Source organism: Hemiscyllium ocellatum, chromosome 10, assembly GCF_020745735.1.
Source record: "Hemiscyllium ocellatum isolate sHemOce1 chromosome 10, sHemOce1.pat.X.cur, whole genome shotgun sequence".
Lineage (NCBI taxonomy): Eukaryota > Metazoa > Chordata > Chondrichthyes > Orectolobiformes > Hemiscylliidae > Hemiscyllium > Hemiscyllium ocellatum.
Genome location: NC_083410.1, coordinates 33,846,088 through 33,865,296, shown reverse-complemented (window position 1 = coordinate 33,865,296; position 19,209 = coordinate 33,846,088). Strand labels below are relative to the sequence as shown.

Genomic DNA, 19,209 nt, shown 5'->3' with positions numbered 1-19,209 from the left:
ATAAATTATTAATAAATTGATGTGTGGCTGCAGCCTTAGAGTATTTCACTTTGAAGTAACATTCCTCCATAATAGCTCTCGCTGGACTACTGTCGTAGAAATAAATTAGGATTAAAAAGACAGCATACTGCTATAGGCAGTCCTCCACCTTACACAGCCATGGTGTGATTAAACACTGCACCTTTCTCTCCTCTGTCAATAAAACTGGAAAGCTCTAAGGTGTAATAACAAATACACTATCTTCAACATACAATATGTCATAGCAAATATAATGACCTGTTCTTTACATAATTATTGCACCAAATGCTCTCATTTGCATGCATCATCGTTCAGTAAACTGTTTTCAAAAAGTTAAAATCGCTAAGGAAGCAAACTTTTAAGTCCTCCTTCTTTGTCAAATGTAATGTTCACAAAAGTGTGAAGGATAGACATTGGAGCAAGCATGAAAGATCAGTATATTCTGATAGCGTTTTGGGAATGTACTTATATTTCTCAGTTGGGTTCTCTCCATTCAAATATAACCTCACACTTTTTCATCATTCTAAGGTGCACTGCCTTCATCTAAAGTTGCAAAACAATGAAGTCTTTCCTCATTGGAGTTTTTTTTGCCTTTAACAGCTCTCTTGCTCTTACCAAATAAAGTCCCGGCAATGTGAACAATATGTTGGTTGTCTAAGGTAGGTAGCCATAAACTTGTGCCCATTGACCTGATGGACCCTGCGCCGTACAGCTCCTTGTCTCTTCCTGGGCCGCATTCGTTCTCGGAATACACGTTCTTCATTCTCCTTTGGTGCTGCAGAAACCAAAAACAAATTACTGAAACAAATCTCACGGAACACAAAATTTGTTAGAAATTCAACTCATTGATGCCCCATTGTGCTGGCATAAAATCAATGTGAACCTTTCAAATATTGTCCTCATTTGCTGTGTTCCAATAGAATCTGATATATTGTTCTGAGTGATTTTTCAAAGACCAACACTTCAACTTGAAACAGGCACAACTTGCAAGATTCAGTCTGTAGGTTCACCAACAGTAGTGCCACAGTGGGGTACTCAGGGGATTTTAAGAATGGTACAGCAATAATCATTGGCGGTTTTAATATGATTACAGACTGGGTCACTCAAATTGACAAGGGTAGTCTCAAAGGAGTAGTCATTGAATGTGTTAAAGACCCCTTGGAATGATATGTCACGATGCTGACCAGGGAGCAGGATATTCTGAATTTGCTCTTGTGGAAATAGCTGGGATTAATTAATGTTCTCATGGTAAAGGATCCTCTAGGGAAGAGTGATCACAGCATGAAATTTCAAATTATGCTGAAGGATGAGAAACTGAAGTCCCAAACTAGCATCCTGGAGTTAATCACACCGAAGGTTCAGTGGTTAGCACTGCTGCCTCACAGCACCTGTGACCCAGGTTCAATTTCAGCCTCGGGTGACTGTCTGTGTGGATCGTGCACATTCTCTCCCTGTCTGTGTGGGTTCCCTCTGGGTGCTTCAGTTTCTTCCCACAGTCCAAAGATGTGTAGGTTAGCTGGACTGGCCATGCTCAATTGTCCTTCAGTGTGCAGGCTAGATGGATAAGCCGTGGAAAATGCAGGGTTATATGAATTGGGTGGGGTCTGGGTCTGGGTGAGATGCTCTTCAGAGGGTTGGTGCAGACTCAATGGGCCAATTGGCCTCAGTCTAGCGATTCTATGATTTATTTCCCAGCCCTGATCCCTTTAACATGTCTCTGTGATCTCCATAACATCATACTTGTCAACCTCATTCTGTGCTACCTGCTCATTTACCTTGTTTGGTATCCTGTGCATTTCAGTCCAACATCTTCAGTCCTGCGTTGACTGCCCCTCTTTTCATGGGTGTCCCCTTATCTGTTGTGCCTGAAGTTAGATTCCTGAACCATTCACACTCTCTATCTGATTACCTATTCTTTAATAATGGTTGTGCTGCCCTCTCCCCCTTTTAACACTTTCCACAATTTACCACGCAACTGAACCACCTTCGCACTATTTAGTTTAAATCCAGATCCACCAGTTATGCTTCTAGAGGACTGATTAACCATCAGAAAGCAGAGAGTGAGGATTAATAGGTATTTTTCTAGTTGGCATGATGCAACTAGTGGGGCCCCACATGAGTCAGTCCCCAGGTCCCAACTCTCTACAATCAATCTTAATAATTTGGATGCAGTGAGAGAAGGTACAATTTTCAAATTTGAAGATTTCATTAAAATAGGTGGGGGAGTAAGTTGCAATAAAGAAATAAGAAATTTACAAACGAATATGGATGGGTTAGGTGAATGGGCCAAAACTTTGCGGATGGAGCTTTAAGTGGATAACTGTGAGGTTATCCATTTTGGACTGAAGAATTGAAAGGCAGCTTACTATCTAAATGGAGAGAAACTTCAGAGTGCTTTGGTGCAGAAAGATCTCAGTGTCCTCTTACACGAAATGCAGAAAACTAGGGTGCAGGTACAGCAGGTTAGAAGGAAGTAGAATTTTGGCATTGACTGCTAAAGGAATACAGTATGAAATTTGGGAAGTGTTGCTGCAACTGTACAAGGTAGTAGTGAGACTGCACTTGGAGTACTGTGTACAGTTTTGGCCCCCTTACTTGAGGAGGGATGCAGTTGCATTCACTAGATTGATTCTGGAGGAGGTTGTTTTATGAAGAGAGTTTATGTGTGTACTCTGAAGTTTAGTAGAATGAGAAGAGACCCAATTGAGACATACAGGATGTTAAAGGGGATTGACAAAGTAAACATCGAAAGGATGTTTCCTCTTGTTGAGTAATCTAGTATGAAAGGCCATATTTTTAGGATAAGGGGAAGCAGATTTAAAAGAGATGAGGAGAAATTATTTCTCTCACAGGGTTGTGAATCTGTGGAGTTCATTACTGCAGAGTGCAGTGGATGCTGGGACATTGAGTAAGTTTAAGGAGGAGATCGACTGATTTTAATTAGTAACAGGTCGAAGGTTAGTGGAGCAGATGGCCGAAGTAACATTAGACATGCTCAAATTGAATAGTGAGCAACCTCGAAGGGCTGAATTGTCTACTCCTGTTTCTAGTTCTTACATTCAAATGTGAAACTCAGGAACAGAACTCACTTTCCCTCACTACATCGGGCGAAGTGAAGCCTAACCAAAAATCAACCCTTAACATGGAAGCTGCCAGTTTGCAGAACAATGCAGAGGAAATGATCATTTCTTTTTAGTCTTTTGGACAAACAGATGAAAGATACACCATTATTGACACTTCTGATGCCCAGTGCCTCCAGGAATGTCTCTTTTTCCGACCCCCCAGATATGACCAGCCAGTTAGCTCCAGAAAGATACAAGCTGATTTCCCGAGTTCGGAAGCTGCAGTGAAATAAGACCAAACTTTTAATGGGCCTGAGCACAGGAATGCTTCTATCGCATACTTTAAAGAAGAATTACTACATGTTCCTTCCAGTCTGACACTGATGCATCAATACAAAATTCACCAAAGATCCTCAGACAGCAGCTTCCAAACCCATGACCTCTTCCATCTAGAAGGAAAAGGATGGCAGATATATAGGAACACTACCACCGGCAAGTTCCTCTCCATGTCATTCATCATTCTGACTTGAAAATATATCACCATTCTTTCACTACCACTGGGTCAAAATCCTGGATTTCCCTCCATAATGGCATTGTGGGTCAACCCACAGCAGGTGGACTGTAACAGTTCCAGAAGGCAGCTCACCACCACCTTCTCAAGGGGCAAGTAGGATGGGTAAATAAATGCTGGACAGCCAGCAACGCTCACATCCCACAAATGAATAATAAAAAAAGTACATTTTACCAGAGTGTTAGCTAGACAATCAAACATATGATTCCTCAAGAAGACCACTCTACTCATATAGACCCCAGTGGAATCGAAAAATATTTACAAGGAGGGATGTTTAGCTGTCTTTATAGCAAACAAGGGGAACAAAGTGGATTAATTTAAATAAAACATATCAAACGAAGATTGAAATGGGTATATTAGTTCAACCACAGCAAGGCACATTTAGTATTGAAAGATTAAAATTCATAGGTGCACTTTCAAAGAGCTCAGCATGTGATTAACACTTGGAGCACAATTAATTAATCTTACATTTTCAAACATATATTTACAGGAAGTACTGCTGTTCCCAGGCCATATTTTCCAAAGCATAGATAAAGTATGCAGCAGTTATGGAATTTATTGTTGTACTAAGTGTGCCAAATCTAATCAGGTCCCGAACATGCAAGTTATAAATTCAAAGTTATTCATGGAAACTGGAGGCCTTACATTTTATATCCCAAATTTTAAGAAATGGACTCTAAAATTCCAAAGCAGGCTACTTTTAAGCAGCATATTTGTTCAAAAATAGTGAAAGGACATAAGTAAAGCCCTTGAAAGATTTCATATGCCAAAGACTGCTAATTTAAAATTATAGCTTTTTCACAGTTTAGCACTAGTCACATGGCTCAAAACACAGCACAATGTCTGAGTGTAAATTAATGTTAAAACAGATCATAAATTGCACTAATCTCATGACTCTAAATAAAAATTAAACATAATTCACGAACGCAAGAAAAGTGCAAATTGAAAATTTATACAAGGTGCGAATTATGCACCAAGTTATAATAAAATACACATTATTAATACGGAAGGTATGACCTATAATCCACATTATGATGAAAAATCTCAAAGATACTTAAGACATGATTTGAAATCCATATTCTAAAGGGTAAGTTTAAATATAGAGGTGTGACTTGTAGTCAACATTTAAATAAGATATATTTAAATATTCATAACGTATGACTCATAATACAATTTTAACAAAGGCATAAAACCATAAATATGGTTTGAATTAAAACCCACATTTTGTTGAAAACTAAACATCTGCATCTCTCCAACAATTTACACTGGAATTCATCTGAATTGTTCAAACAAGAATAGCACAAATATGATTCCACAAAACAGGCTCAAGCTACATCTAAAGAGAGAAAAAAGAACTCAGCATAAAAGTATTTGTGATGTCAGAAAAAAAGTTTTGAAAGTAAGATTTGTGATATGTTGCACTTAGTAGCAGGCAAACATTTAAGAAGCACAAGCAAGCACACTCCTGCATGTACACTATCGACCGGAAGGCTAAACCTGGATCAAACTTACAATCACCTCCACTCCAGCTGCATTTCTCAACAACCTCTTCTGTGTGTGTGTCAAATGAACAATTCTAGTGTCACAAAGGGCTTTGAATACATATGATGATTATAAGCAAAAAAAAATCCAACACTTTCACTACATCCAGTTGCCCTTTTCTTTGTGCTGGTTCTAATATTTTGTTAACTTTTAATCAGAAGTTCTTCTTCAAGAGTTTTGGAAAAAGCAGATATTGAGCAGAAATGAGCATTCAAGAACAATGAATCACAAAAGTCTAATGATACAGAAAAAGGCCATTCGACTCATTGTTTTGGAGCTCGCTCTTGGAGTGTTTTAACACACTGCCAAACTCCTGTCTTTGCCCTCATGCACATTGTTTTTATTTGAATAACTATCCAATGGCTTCTTGAATGCCTCAAGTGAGCCTACATCCACCACATTTCCAGGCAGAGCTTTCTAGACAATAATTACTTGCTGTGCAAGAATGCTTTTTTCTTATCTCACATATACCTCTTTGACAAAATATTTAAAACTTCTACCCTCTGGTTCTCAATCCATTTGCAAGGGAAAACAATTTCTCCTGATCCACTCTGTCCAGATCCCTCACAATTTTGAAAACAGCAATCAAATCTCCTCTTCGCCTACCTTTTTTCAAATGAAAACAAACCTAAATTCTCCAATCTTTCCTCAAAAATGAAATGCCTCCTTCTGGAGCTATTCTCATGAACCACTTCTGCACTCTCTCCCATCCATTCACATTATTCCTATCGTGTGGTGTCCAAAACTGTACATAATACTCCAGCTCAGGTCTAACCAATGTCTTACAGAAGCTCATTATAATCTCCTGACTTCTGTACTCTGTCCTTCTATTTATGAAGTCTAGGATATCATATGCTTCATGATCAGCTGTCTCCGCCTATAGAACATAGAAAAGTACAGCACAGAACAGGCCCTTCAGCCCACGATGTTGTGCCGACCATTGTTCCTCATATATGCACACTCAAATTTCTGTGACCATATGCATGTCCAGCAGTCTCTTAAATGTCCCCAATGACCTTGCTTCCACAACTGCTGCGGGCAACGCATTCCATGTTCTCACAACTCTGTGTAAAGAACCCACCTCTGACATCCCCTCTATACTTTGCTCCAACCAGCTTAAAACTATGACCCCTTGTGTTAGCCATTTCTGCCCTGGGAAACAGTCTCTTGCTATCGACTCTACCTATGCCTCTCATTATCTTGTATACCTCAATTAGGTCCCCTTTCCTCCTCCTTTTCTCCAATGAAAAAAGTCCGAGCTCACTCAGCGTCTCTTCATAAGATAAGCCCTCCAGTCCACGCAGCATCCTGGTAAACCTCCTCTGAAGCCTCTCCAAAGCATCTACATCTTTCCTATAATAGCGCGACCAGAACTGGACGCAGTTTTCCAAGTGCGGTCTAACCAAAGTTTTATAGAGCTGCAACAAGATCTCATGACTCTTAAACTCAATGCCCCTGTTAATGAAAGCCAAAACACCATATTTTTTCTTAACAACCCTGCCCACTTGGGTGGCCATTTTAAGGGATCTATGTACCTGCACATCAAGATCCTTCTGTTCCTCCACACTGCCAAGAATTCTATTCTCAATCCTGTACTCAGCTTTCAAATTCGGCCTTCCAAAATGCATCACCTCGCATTTATCCAGGTTGAACTCCATCTGCCACCTCTCAGTCCATGTCTGCATCCTGTCAATGTCCCGCTGCAGCCTACAACAGCCCTCTATACTGTCAACGACACCTCCAACCTTTGTGTCAGCTGCAAACTTGCTGACCCATCCTTCAATCCCCTCATCCAAGTCATTATTAAAAATTACAAACAGTAGAGGCCCAAGGACAGAGCTCTGTGGAACACCACTCACCACAGACTTCCAGGGAGAATATTGTCCTTCTACTACCACTCGCTGTCTTCTGTTGGCCAACCAATTCTGTATCCAGACAGCTAAGTTCCCCTGTATCCCATTCTTCCTGACCTTCTGAATGAGCCTACCATGGGGAACCACCACATTTAATGGCTCATGTACATATACACCCCGAAGATTTCTCTATTTCTGTACACCCTTTAGAAGAGCACCTTTTATTTCAGACCCACCTCTACATTTTCTTTGAACCAAAGTACATCACCTCACACTTGGTCACATTCATTGAAGCATAGAATCCCTACAGCGTGGAAACAGGCCATTTGGCCCAACAGTCCACACTGACCCTCTGAAGAATAACCCACCCAGACCCATTTCTATATTTACCCATGACTAATGCACTTAACCTCCATATCCCTGGACACTATGTGACAATGTAGCAGAGCCAATTGACCTAACCTGCACATCTTTGGATGCTGAGGGGAAACCGGAGCACCTAGCGGAAACCCACGCAGACACAGGCAGAATGTGCAAGCTCCATACAATCACCTTGGGCTGGAATTGAACCCAGGTCCCTGGCGCTGGGAGGCAGCAGTGCTAACCATTGAGCCACCATATCAGAACTGCCTGTGCCATGTCTCTGACCATTTCACCATTGTGTCAGTGTTCTTTTGAAGCTTGACACTGTCTTCCTCACAATTTACAGTTTGCCCAGTTTTCTCAGCCACAAACTTTGACATTGTTCACTACATACCTGGTTCTAGGTCATTTGTATATCAGGGAAAGCAAGTGTCCCAATACTGATCTCTGAACTCAACTACCAACCTTTCTTCCTGCTGGAAAAATACCCATGGACCATTGTTCTCCATCTCTTATTGCTCAGACAATTTGTATCCATGTTGCTACTGTCACTTTTATTACATGAGCTCTAACTTTGTTTAAATGTTGGCTTTGTTGCACTATATTGAATACCTCTGGAAGTCCCACTTACTGAACACCTTTTGGAAGTCCACATACACTACATCAAGTGGCATTCCCTCATTGAGCTCACTATTACCTCTTTTAAAAATCTCCAGTAAGTGAGTTAGCGAATTTCCCTTAACATATTCATGTTGACTCTTCTGAATCAATCCACATTTTACCACATCACTACCAATTCCATAATAATTGTTTCAGGTCAGGAGATGATGATCTGGAGATACTGTCGCTGGACTAGTGCTTCCAGAGACCTAGTTAATGTTCCACCATGGTAGGTAGTGGAATTTTAATTAAATAACAACTTGGAATTGAAAGTCTAATGATGACCATGAAACCATTGTCAATTGTCATTGACAAAAATCTTATTCATTAATGTGCTTTAGGGAAGGAAACTGTTGCCCTTTGGGGATCTGGCCTACATGTGACTCCAGATCCACAGCAGTGTGGTTGCTCTCACTTGCCCTTTGGGTAATTAAGATGGGCAAAAAATGCTGGCCTAGCCAGTGATGCTTGCATCCCATGAAATAATTAAATTACTAAAGTTAAACCAACTGGTCTATAATTGCTGAGGTGATCTTTACAATTTGCAATTGTCCAATCCTCCAGCAGCACCCCTAAATCCAGGGATGATTGAAAGGTTATTGTCAGTGCCTCTGCAATTTCTACTCTCACTTCCTTAAATATTCTTGGATGCATCTCATCTGGTCCCATTGTTTTATGAACTCTAAGTGTTAACAGCTTATCAAATACCTCCTCCTTATCAATTGAATCCCTTATAGTGATGGAAGTTGCTCTTTTATCTTACGTGGCCTGAGCAGTATTTACCTTGTCAGGAAAGTCAGATGCAGAGTATTCATTTAACAGCTCAGCCATGCTTTTGGTTCGATGTGTAAATCCCCATCTGGTCATTATTTCATCCTATTCTGTCTGTTAACACACTTTTACTATCAATGTGCTGAGACAAAACTTTGGAGTTTCTTCTTACTTTAGTTGCCAGGCTTATTTCACGATCTCTCTTTGCTTCTCCTATTTTTTTTTATCTCTTCTGAACCTTCTATATTCAGCTTGATGAAAAGTAGACAAGCAGGAAACTGGAAGAACATAGTAAGGCAGGCAGCATCAGGAGATAGAGAAGGCAACATTTCGGGTTTAACCCTGCTTCAGGACTGGGGTTGGGTGTAAAGGGAGCTGCAGATAAAAAGTTGGGTGAGGGCGTGTTTTGGGTGGGGAGAGGGGTAGGGTAATGTGGTAGGGATGGGTGAACATAGGTAGAGGATACGACCTGGTTGGTCGATGGGAAGAATGAATCCGGTTGGTAGCTGAAAGTGAGTGGGAAGGAGAATTCAAATGGACGGTGACTGGGAGGTCAGGTCGGCCCCTGTGGCCCCAACTGAGATGCTCGGTGAAACGTGCCCGGAGTTTACGTTTTTGTAGAGAAGACCACATTGGGAGCACCCAGATACAGTAAACTAGGTTGGCGGAGAGGCAGGTGAACCTCTGTCTCACCAGGAAAGACTGAATGGAAGTGAGGGGATGGTGCATTGGCAGGTTTTGCATCTTTTACGATTGCAAGGGAAGGCTGATAGTGAAACAAAATATTTCGTTACTGACGTACATCATTTAAAAGTAAATATATACTTTTCAGTTGCTTTGCCAACAGTTTTGGATCAAGAATACCAATTTCTTATGATATCTGTCTCATGAAAAGATTAGAATATCGTTCCAGGAAGAAAACAGTGCTGTTCATCACTCAATGGTAAAAACAATCTGCCTGGAATGACTAAGGAACTATCCATCAAGCAAAATGCTCAGTCTATTTTTCACTAGATTACAGTTGCATCTTTGTTATTGCACATGACACCATTTACAAGGATCAATCTAGCAACTCAACATTGCCATATACTGTCAAGTCCCGTGCAAGAAAAATAAATCAATTTTGAATCAAGTGTATCACCTCTTGGGATATTTCCAAAGGAATAAAAAACATTAAAACAAGATGGTGTTTGGCAGGGATTAGAATATTCCACACAAAGGAATACCAAGTGTAACCTGATAATAAGTTTGCACCATAACATTAATCAATATCTGACTGTATTCACATTGCTCAATGTAGCTATTTCCTCATTGTCTCCCATACCACTCCTTCTATCTGTTTTGAAGAAATAAGAAACCAAATCTCAATAGAAGGCAAGTTGAAAGAAATGCAAAGGTTTCATTTAAGAATTAAAAGGTGGAGCTTTGAAAGAGCTGCATTAGATAAAAAAAAAAGGTGAGTCTAAAGGAGCCTGGAAGCATCGAGTGTAACTATCATGAGATTGTAAAATAATGCATTAGCTTTGCAGACTGTTAATCACAAATTAGATTTAAAATTTCAAGTGATTGTGCCTTTTGACAAAAATTACCCTACCTGATTTCTGGAGACCAGATAGCGGATCAGTTCCCAGCATTCCCATGTTCGAAAGGAAACCAGTGCCTGATGAGAGGAAGTCACTTGTGAAGGTTGTTCAAATATACCAAAAAGTTTTTTGTTCTTTAAAACTTACTGAGGTGAAAAGTCAAAACACCTAAACAACTGCGGATGCTGGAATTCAGAAACTAGAGAAATTGCTGGAAAAACTCAGCAGGTCTGGCAGCAACTGTGGAGAGAAATCAGAGTTAACATTTCTGGTCCACAGATGCTGCCAGACCTGCTGGGCTTTTGCGGTAATTTCAGCTTGTTTGTGAGTTGAAAAGTCAACGTGTATATGTACAAGGACATACAGTTGATAATACACCCATTCTCAAGAGAAATGTAGTGTTAGATAAGGGGAATATCGTTTGCGAGGCTTTTTTGAAATTTAATAACACAATTTTTAGACAACCAAGCTGAGAGCACAATGCTTGTGTGCCCATGCACAAATGCACATATCCTCTATCCAGAGCTTACATTTTGAGAAGAATTGAGTGGGCAATTTGAATTACCAGCATAGGTGAGAGGGCGCCTGTTATTGCCAGCAGGCAGCCAAAGCACCTTAGTAACCTTAACTCTCATTTTCATTGTACCAGTGTGATCCAGGTGCTGGTCCTGCTGATCCTGGAAGAGAACAGAACCAGCCTTTTCTCTTGCTGAATCAGTCAACATTCACAGCCTAATTCAAGGGACTGGCACAAAGACCTGAACCATGCTTCTTGCAGCCGGATACTTGGTGTGGGCCCAGGAGGAACACTCTGACATCTCCTGACCCCACCTAGAGTATGAAACCTGTTTGTTCTTGGGTTGTTTTGAATGAACAACCTCCTGCTATCCCTTCAAAGACATCCACTTACAGTTCAAACTTGAAACTGACATCCAAGATGCATTTCCCTAAATTGCTGAGATTGATATGGCTCCAGTCAGATTCAGGGAAGTGTCTGTATCACCATTGTATACGTTCTGATCAAAATAGCAAGCAGTAACAGTGACCCATTTAACGAGACATTCTGATTTTACTTCTGCTACAAACCAAGTTCTGACTAGTAAACCAAATTCAAAACAACTCTGAAGAATAAAATTTCATGTTGAAGATTGATTTTGAGATCACAAATTAATATGTGAGCCAGGCTTTACCATACATTCTACAGGTGTTTAATGTCAACCTTCTTTTTAAAGCAAAGCCAGAGAAAGACAAGCAGGTGCCTGGTTAGATCCCTCTCTCAAAGAAGCCCAATGCCTGGGGCCTCCTGCCTGGATATGAGCAAACTGCTGTGAGCAGGAAGCTAACTGAGCATTTGTTACTGGGTTGCAGGCAGGAAAGATGTCCTGGGAGATACTCACTCAGGATCTTTGCGTCTTACACCACCAAATGGGAAAATAGCATGGCTTCCTTTGAAAGCAATCACAGAGAAAAAAAATACAAGAAGAAATCAAGTCAGCAGCTCATCCAAAGATGTTATCTTGTCCTTCATAGAGAAAAAGTTTCTCTACAGTGAGAAACAGGCCATCTGGCCCAATAAGCCCACACTGAGCTTCCAAAGAATAACCCACCCAGATCATTCCCTACCCTATACTCTACATTTCCCTTGACTAATGCACGTAACCTACACATCCCTGGACACAATGGGACAATTTAGCATGGTCAACTCACCTAACCTGCATATCTCTGGACTAAGGGAGGAAACTGGAGTACCCAGAGGAAACCCCACAGGCATGGGAAGAATGTGCAAACTCCACACAGATAGTCACCCGATGCTGGAATCGAATCCGGATCCCTGGCGCTGTGAAGCAGCAGTGCTAACCACTGAACTACCATGCCGCCCTAATTACTTGTCGTCCTTGTTATTGAAAGTTTCAGCGCAGATCAGATTTAGCAGGCATACCCTATCAAACAAAACAGATGATAAACATCATTTTCCCTTCGAGGTGAAGACATCGAAAAAAAAAGCAATTGTTGCATAGAATTACAGATCATTCTGCAATGCGCGTTTCGTCAACACAAATTCGCTGTAACGCGATTGACAAATTGGGGTTTTTATTTCTAAAGTGCAAAATTTTAAATGTGTTGGCTGTAACCCAATTATGGCACCAACACTTTAAGAGCTGTTTCTAACGTGTGATTTTTTTCTATAACGTGGGGTTGCACAAGAACGCAAGCATACCATTATAGAAGTATATTATAAGTGCATCATAAACAGATCGTGAGGGCTGACAATTTGATGAGACATTGTCTTTAATGGATCAAGTAACTAATTAAAAATTAACTATTGTAAGTTAGGTTAATTATGCATATTATCTTTAATTAATTAAATACATTAAACAAGGTTAACATAGGAATGGCCGTGCAATTGGTGTGTAACATCTGCAGCATGTGTGTATTTTTTTGTGAGCACAGCAATCTGGACAACCACAGCCACATTAAGTGTCTGTGTTTTGAGGAACTTCAGCTGACAGTTCTTGAAGTGACAGACATTGTTCGGGAGAGATTTACCTGGATACTTTAATCCAGGAGGTAGACACATCCCTTAGCTTGGAACGTGGTCACAGGTTAAGATAGGTGTGCATCAACAGGAGATTCATTGCCAGTAACTGAGGGAACTCCAGGATGATTGCTGGAGGAGCCTTGCTCCTTTTCCTAATCCAAAGGTTCCTGCTGTCTAATGAATACATAGGTCAATAGGATGGATGAGTGCTAAGTCAGCATGGCAGATGACCAAAGTGGCCAACAGTCCTGTGGTGGAGAATGTCATTCACATGGGCAGAGTGAAGAGGACAACGGTAGAAGTAGGAAACAGAATAATCAAGGTAACAAATTTTGTGTTCGGTATAGATATCATTCACTGCAGCTGCAACTGAGAGTTTTGAGGCTTCTGTCATGATTAAAGATATCACCTCCTTGTCAGAGAAAAACTTGGAGAATGGCATGATGATCCAGATGTTATCTTTCATGCAATTAACAATGTGGCCAGGTTCTGCCAATTTTCAAGTAATATGCATTTTATTGAGAAATGAAAACTCCACGGCACAAGTAATCCATCCGAGGCGAAAGGAAAAGGTTTCGGATAGCGTCATATTAAAAGACAACAAAAACAGTCAACTAGAGTTTTCAAAAAATTAAAGAAATCAGTAAAGGATCACAAAAAAGGGAAGGAAGTGAATACAAAAGTAAATGGAGAAGAAGTACAGGAAGAGAGAGCAGGAGTAAACCAGTGTCCTTCAGAGGCTGAGGCAGGCCAACTTGTAACAAGTGTTACACCTCACTGGTACTGAGCACTTGAAATCAAGCTCCACTATTCCCAGAGTCATCACAAAAGTGAAAAACTCTTTAAAGTGAAAAAAATTTCCTAGCTTACCTTTCTTTTACACCCAGATTGACATAAACACAGACCAGTTTTTTGTACTTAATAAAAATTGCCATTTGTGACAAATAAGGAGACAATTATGAATCACTAATACATAACTCTACTAGCTAAAACACTAACATGACGAGTAAGGGAGAAGTCAGGAGAATATGGTCGGGAAACATATCAGCTACGATCAAATGGAAGGGCAGACTCAATGGGCTCAATGGCTTAATTCTGCTCCTACATCTTAAGGTCTTATAAAATTCCCCTCTACATATACATGGACAGATGCAAAAATACCTGAGCATTTTGGGTAGAAGGCAAGACTGCAAAGGCTGCTCAGTAATATTTGTCCACAGGATTTGCTGAGGTGACCCCTTTGCTTTTTCTCGACCTTCCCTCTCCAAATAGTTTGATTTGTTTGCAGGAAGCACAGGGTGACTGGCTCACACTTCAAAAGGTTTCTGTCTTAGTAAAGTCACAGCTTCCAGCAACTGATGAGGGGAAATCAATAAATCTTCAGGCTTGAGATGTTTGTCAGCAGAGCTGAAATGCAGCCCCCACCTCTATCAAATATATGACTGATTCTGACCAAACATTCTCACACTCAACAGTTCAGCTACCTGCAAGCCAATGACATAATTGCTGGCAGAGGGGAGTTATTTGTCATCGATAACCAGTCACAGACCAATCAGCCACTTGTTGCTGGCCAAATATATACGCAGCCCCTTCAGGCCAGCTCATCTCTAATAGTGTTTTCTTCACGACTTGAACAAACAGCAGTGTCAACAGCACTTACAATGGGTGTCGGGGTAAATTGCTTCTAAAAAGTGCAACAGTCCTTCAACAATCTTTAGTTTTTTAAACCAGCCCCTTTCAGTCCTCAATCAAAAATTCAGAAAAAATGAAAAGTTATGCAAAGAAGAAATTGTTAAACTATTGTTTGCCTGTCTTCACAGTGAAAGACACAAAAAGCATATCAGATACAATGAGGAACCAAGATGATAATGAAAATGAAGAACTTAATCACTGTTAATAAGGCATTTACACATTACAGGTTTAATGTCATCTGTGATCATGCGACCATGCATATGAAATGCTCTTCCCAGCAATCTTGACACTATCATTGGCCATTGGAGATTGAAGAAAGCCTCTCTCTGGAGATGTCAATGCAGGCAACTTTAAAAATGACACCTGTGGGCCACAAAGCATAAATGCAAGATCTCATTGGGGCAACACAGGAGGCATGGAACAGATTCTCTGTCACTTTGAAAGGTAATTATTTTTCAACATTCTTCTATGCAATGCGCCTTTTCCTGGTTATTGTTACACTGGAAGGGCAAGGTCTCAGTGTTTCTGGAGCACCTAGAACTTCCTACTGCTTTGTTATAAAATCCCTGGAATTGCATTAATCAGAATAACATTTTATGCTAAAGCTTCATGTGGAGGCATTGAATGGTCTTCCTTGTCAGAGTGCTCCACGTCTCACAGCACAGAAGAGTATATTAACGCCTCAGTTGTGAGTGACGTGAATTCTAACTGTTCATATTAATAAGGACCTGTTCTGTCTTTTCTGCTCCCCAAAGTTGTCCTTTGCAAGTGAAACTGATGGATCAAGCCACAGCAGGTATTGTTGCTGGTGCTTGATGCACAAAGGCACCGATGCTTCAGCAAGCCCATGATGAGCAGCGACCTCCAGCAGATACTGAACAGCCTCCACATGAGGAGATCACAACTGAAGGTTCCCTCAGGCTGCAGGGGAGGTACAGGAGGACCAGAATCTTTCATCCTTGATGCCAGTTTCTCCAGATGAGTGCCTGAAGTGTGGCTGCAGACTGAGGATGTCCTGGGACACTGTTGTAGAACAATGCCTAGTGCTGGGGGGGGACATAAGACCTGAAGGAATGGGTGGCATTCTATCAATGGTGACCATGAAGACGACAGCTCTGTTCAGACTTTTATGCATTTGGCTCCTTCCAAGGAGCAAATGGTCACCTGTGCAATATCTCCCAATCATTCACTCGCAAATGTATTAAGGATATTACCAATGCAATTTGTGACAGATTATACGCTTCATGTCACTTCCCAGGTCAGTGCTACAGCCCGAGTATTAGGCTTTGTCAGCACAGTTAGCATTCCCCTGGTGCAGGGTGTGATAGACTGTGCAAACATCACATTCAGAGGACCATTTCATAACATAGTTGAGTTCATTGATAGAAAAATTTTCTATTCAATCAAAATGTAAACCCCTCTGTTCATCAGTACCATCAGTAGATGAAGGCTTAATAGTGCTATCAGTAGGCTATTAATTCTGTGACCCAGTAATGCTTGGGAACCTGGGTTCAAATCCTTCCCTGGTAGATAGTAGGATTTGAATTCAATAACAAGTCTGGAATTAAGAGTCTAATGATGACCATGAAACCACTTGTCATTGTCATAAGAACCCATCTGTACTTCAGGGAAGGAAACTGCTGTCGGTTCCTGATCTGGCTTATACGTGACTGCAGACCCACAGCAACGTGCTTAACTGTCCACTAGACAATTACAGAAGGACAATTAATGCTGGCCAGTGACACTCACAATCCCGTGACTGAATAAAAAAATCACAACTGAGATGTCTGTGCCAAGTATCCCGGCAGCTTCCATGAGGTCTATGTCCTTGAGATTTCTCATGTTCCTGCTTGTTTCAAGAGCTGGATGGTTACAAATATGGTTACTGGGGTACAAGGGCCATGCTCTTTGAAAATGTCTGATGGATCCATTATATAAAGCCCGGATTTAGGCAAAAGAGGATATAAAGCAGGTCAGAGCCACTGTGGAGCAGATAATGACTCTCCTGAAGATGGGGGCCCTGACATGCCTTGATCAGGGTTGGCCTTGCAGATACTGTGTGCTCTGCACAACTGGAGTAGGATAAAAAGGGATGTGATGGAGATAGACAAGCTGGGAGAGAGGGAACAATCTTCAGAGGAGGAAGATAAGGATATTGAGCAGCAGGGAGATGGCAGTCTGCATGACAGAACACAGCAACCAGCAATGTTAGGTGCCACAGATCAGGCCGGACACCCAGATCTAGTAAGCGAGAGCTAGCTTCAGTGATCACTCAATGCCTGCTAGTCTACTGACTCAGAATGCATATAGTCTCTGTCTGTTCCTTTTTGTTATTGCTGAATAGATGTGAATGCTTTGAAGCTTTTGAAGGCCTTTCTGTACGAGATGCTCCCACAATAAATTAAGATACTGGGCTATACTCACCATTGGGGAAAGAGTAGCATTAATTTAGAAAGGGCTGTAAGATGGATTTTGCTAAGGATTGGTAAGACAAGTGAGTGCAAACATGCACTTGTACTTGCAATGAAGTGTCAGCTGTTTCCCCATGTGCGCTAAGAAGCATTGGTTTATGGTTGCTGTCCCACTAATTGTATGATAAAGAGCAACCTCAGACTGTCAAAGATTGATCAGGTGCACAGTGGCCTTTTAACAATGGCTGCGGTGCTAGGAATCTTGGGATTTCCCGGTAATGGTAAGCATTACCACCTACGGCAAGTGGGACAACAGGACAGGCAGGGTGCCATAGAAGCTTTGTTGTGTCATTAATGAAACATATTTCAGATGTTAGCATGAGAAAAGGTGCTGGGCTCTGCAGCAAGAAAGCTTCCATGAAACAGCCAAAAAATGACACACACTATTTCTGGTAAGATTCAGTCCCCAGATTTTAGACTGAAATATTAGCAGGTGCAATACTACTCTCCAAGGAAGGATTAAGAGAGAAAAGCAGGAACTATAGGTCAGTTAGCCTGATATCAGTCATCAGGGAAATGTTGAAATCCATTATGAACTAAGTGCTAACACAGCACTTGGAAAAATATAACACCAATTGATAGAGGCAGCATAGTTTTATGAAAGACAAATTGTGCTTGACAAATTTATTAGGTTCTTTTGGGGATGTAACTAGCAAGAAAGGTAAAGGGAGTCCAGTGGATAATTAATATCAGAACTTTCAAAAAGCATTTGATGAAGTGTCACAGTAAAGGATGATGTACAAGACAATGTTTATGAGGGTGGGGATAATATATTATCCTTTGTTAAAAAAAATTCAAATCTTCTCCCAATCAAAGTAATTCCCCTCACACTTAAGCTCATTACACTTCTCCTATGGCCTTATTCCCCTTCATGAATATGCATGTACAGCAGGAACAAATTACTGCAGGTGCTGCAATCTATACTGAAAACTACAAAAGCTAGCGATCACAGCAGGTCAGACAGCAACCATGGAGAGACAGCAAGTTAATATTTCGAGTCTAGATGACGATGAATGCTGCTTGACCTGCTGTGAGCTCCAGCATTTGTAGTTTTCAGTAATTAAATGCATCCTTTGCAGATTCTTTGGCTGGGTATTTGTTCATGGATCAGATACATGCAGAATAATTCCGAGCGCTGCAAACCTGAAACTAGGTAAAATTTCCCCAGAATTTGGAATGCTCAGTCTCAGGTGACAGATTTGCCAAAGGACAAAAAACAGAGTGAGAATAAGTTGATCATTTTCAGGTTAGTTGGTGTTCCTATTGGAGTGCCATAAGGATCCATGTTGGGTCTTCTGATATTTACAATCTACATTAGGCAGAGGGGTCAAGTGTGGGTAACATGAGTTCAGGGAGAAAGCAAGGAGGGAGGAAGACATATAGGCTTGGTTTTGACCCTCCAATAGAATTGATTGGAATTAATAAAAATCAATGAAATGTGGATAAAAATGCTTAAAATCATTAACTGTCATCCACCTTGAACTATTAATGTGAGTTTTCAAATGGAACCCTCAAAAGTGCCAAATGAATCTTGGAATGTATTAGCATTAAGATGACATGATGCTATCGAGTACCATGGACAGTGCGTGGGGGTGCACATGGTCGGTGAACAAAGGGTGAGAAGAGTTACAGGGTCAGTAAAGGGACAAATGGTAGGAAGGTATGAGGAGCCATGAGGATGAGCGGGGGCATACAGTGGCACAGTTTGGCACGCAACATGGGCATTGTGCAAGGGGTGAGTGGGATTTGAAGATTATGGGCTGCTGCATATTTTAGATTCATTCTGGGGTTACCTGGCATGACCCCCCCCCCCCCCGGGGAACCCTGCCCCCCAGAATGATCATTTCAACTTCGGGGGCAGTTTTACCTGGCTCAGGTTTGCAGTGCCAGGAAATATCTTGATTCTGCATGCGCCTAATCCAGGAGCGGTAATCCAGGCCAAAGGGTGTGCAAAGAATGTAGATTTGTTATGTGGGAGGGGGAGAGGGCAGGAAGGAGGAGGGTAATGAGCTAAAGTGTGAGGTAGCTACTTTGATAGTAAAGAAATTAGAAGTTGTTTTGCAAATGATGAGAAGTATTAAATG

General features: G+C 41.1%; 1 protein-coding gene across 2 annotated transcripts in view; it reads right to left on the bottom strand.

Annotated features, from left to right (window-relative positions):
• LOC132819714 (protein kinase C epsilon type) overlaps positions 1-19,209 on the bottom strand; it is a 586,475-nt gene that overhangs the window by 237,296 nt on the left and 329,970 nt on the right. The window contains exons 3-4 of one of the 2 annotated variants that reach the window (XM_060831385.1): positions 10,435-10,500; positions 634-793 (exon numbers count right to left, since the gene is read on the bottom strand). In XM_060831385.1, the coding sequence (XP_060687368.1) occupies positions 634-793; positions 10,435-10,500 (226 nt within the window). The remainder of the gene's footprint in view (positions 1-633; positions 794-10,434; positions 10,501-19,209) is intronic. The other variant, XM_060831386.1, reaches the window with a different exon arrangement.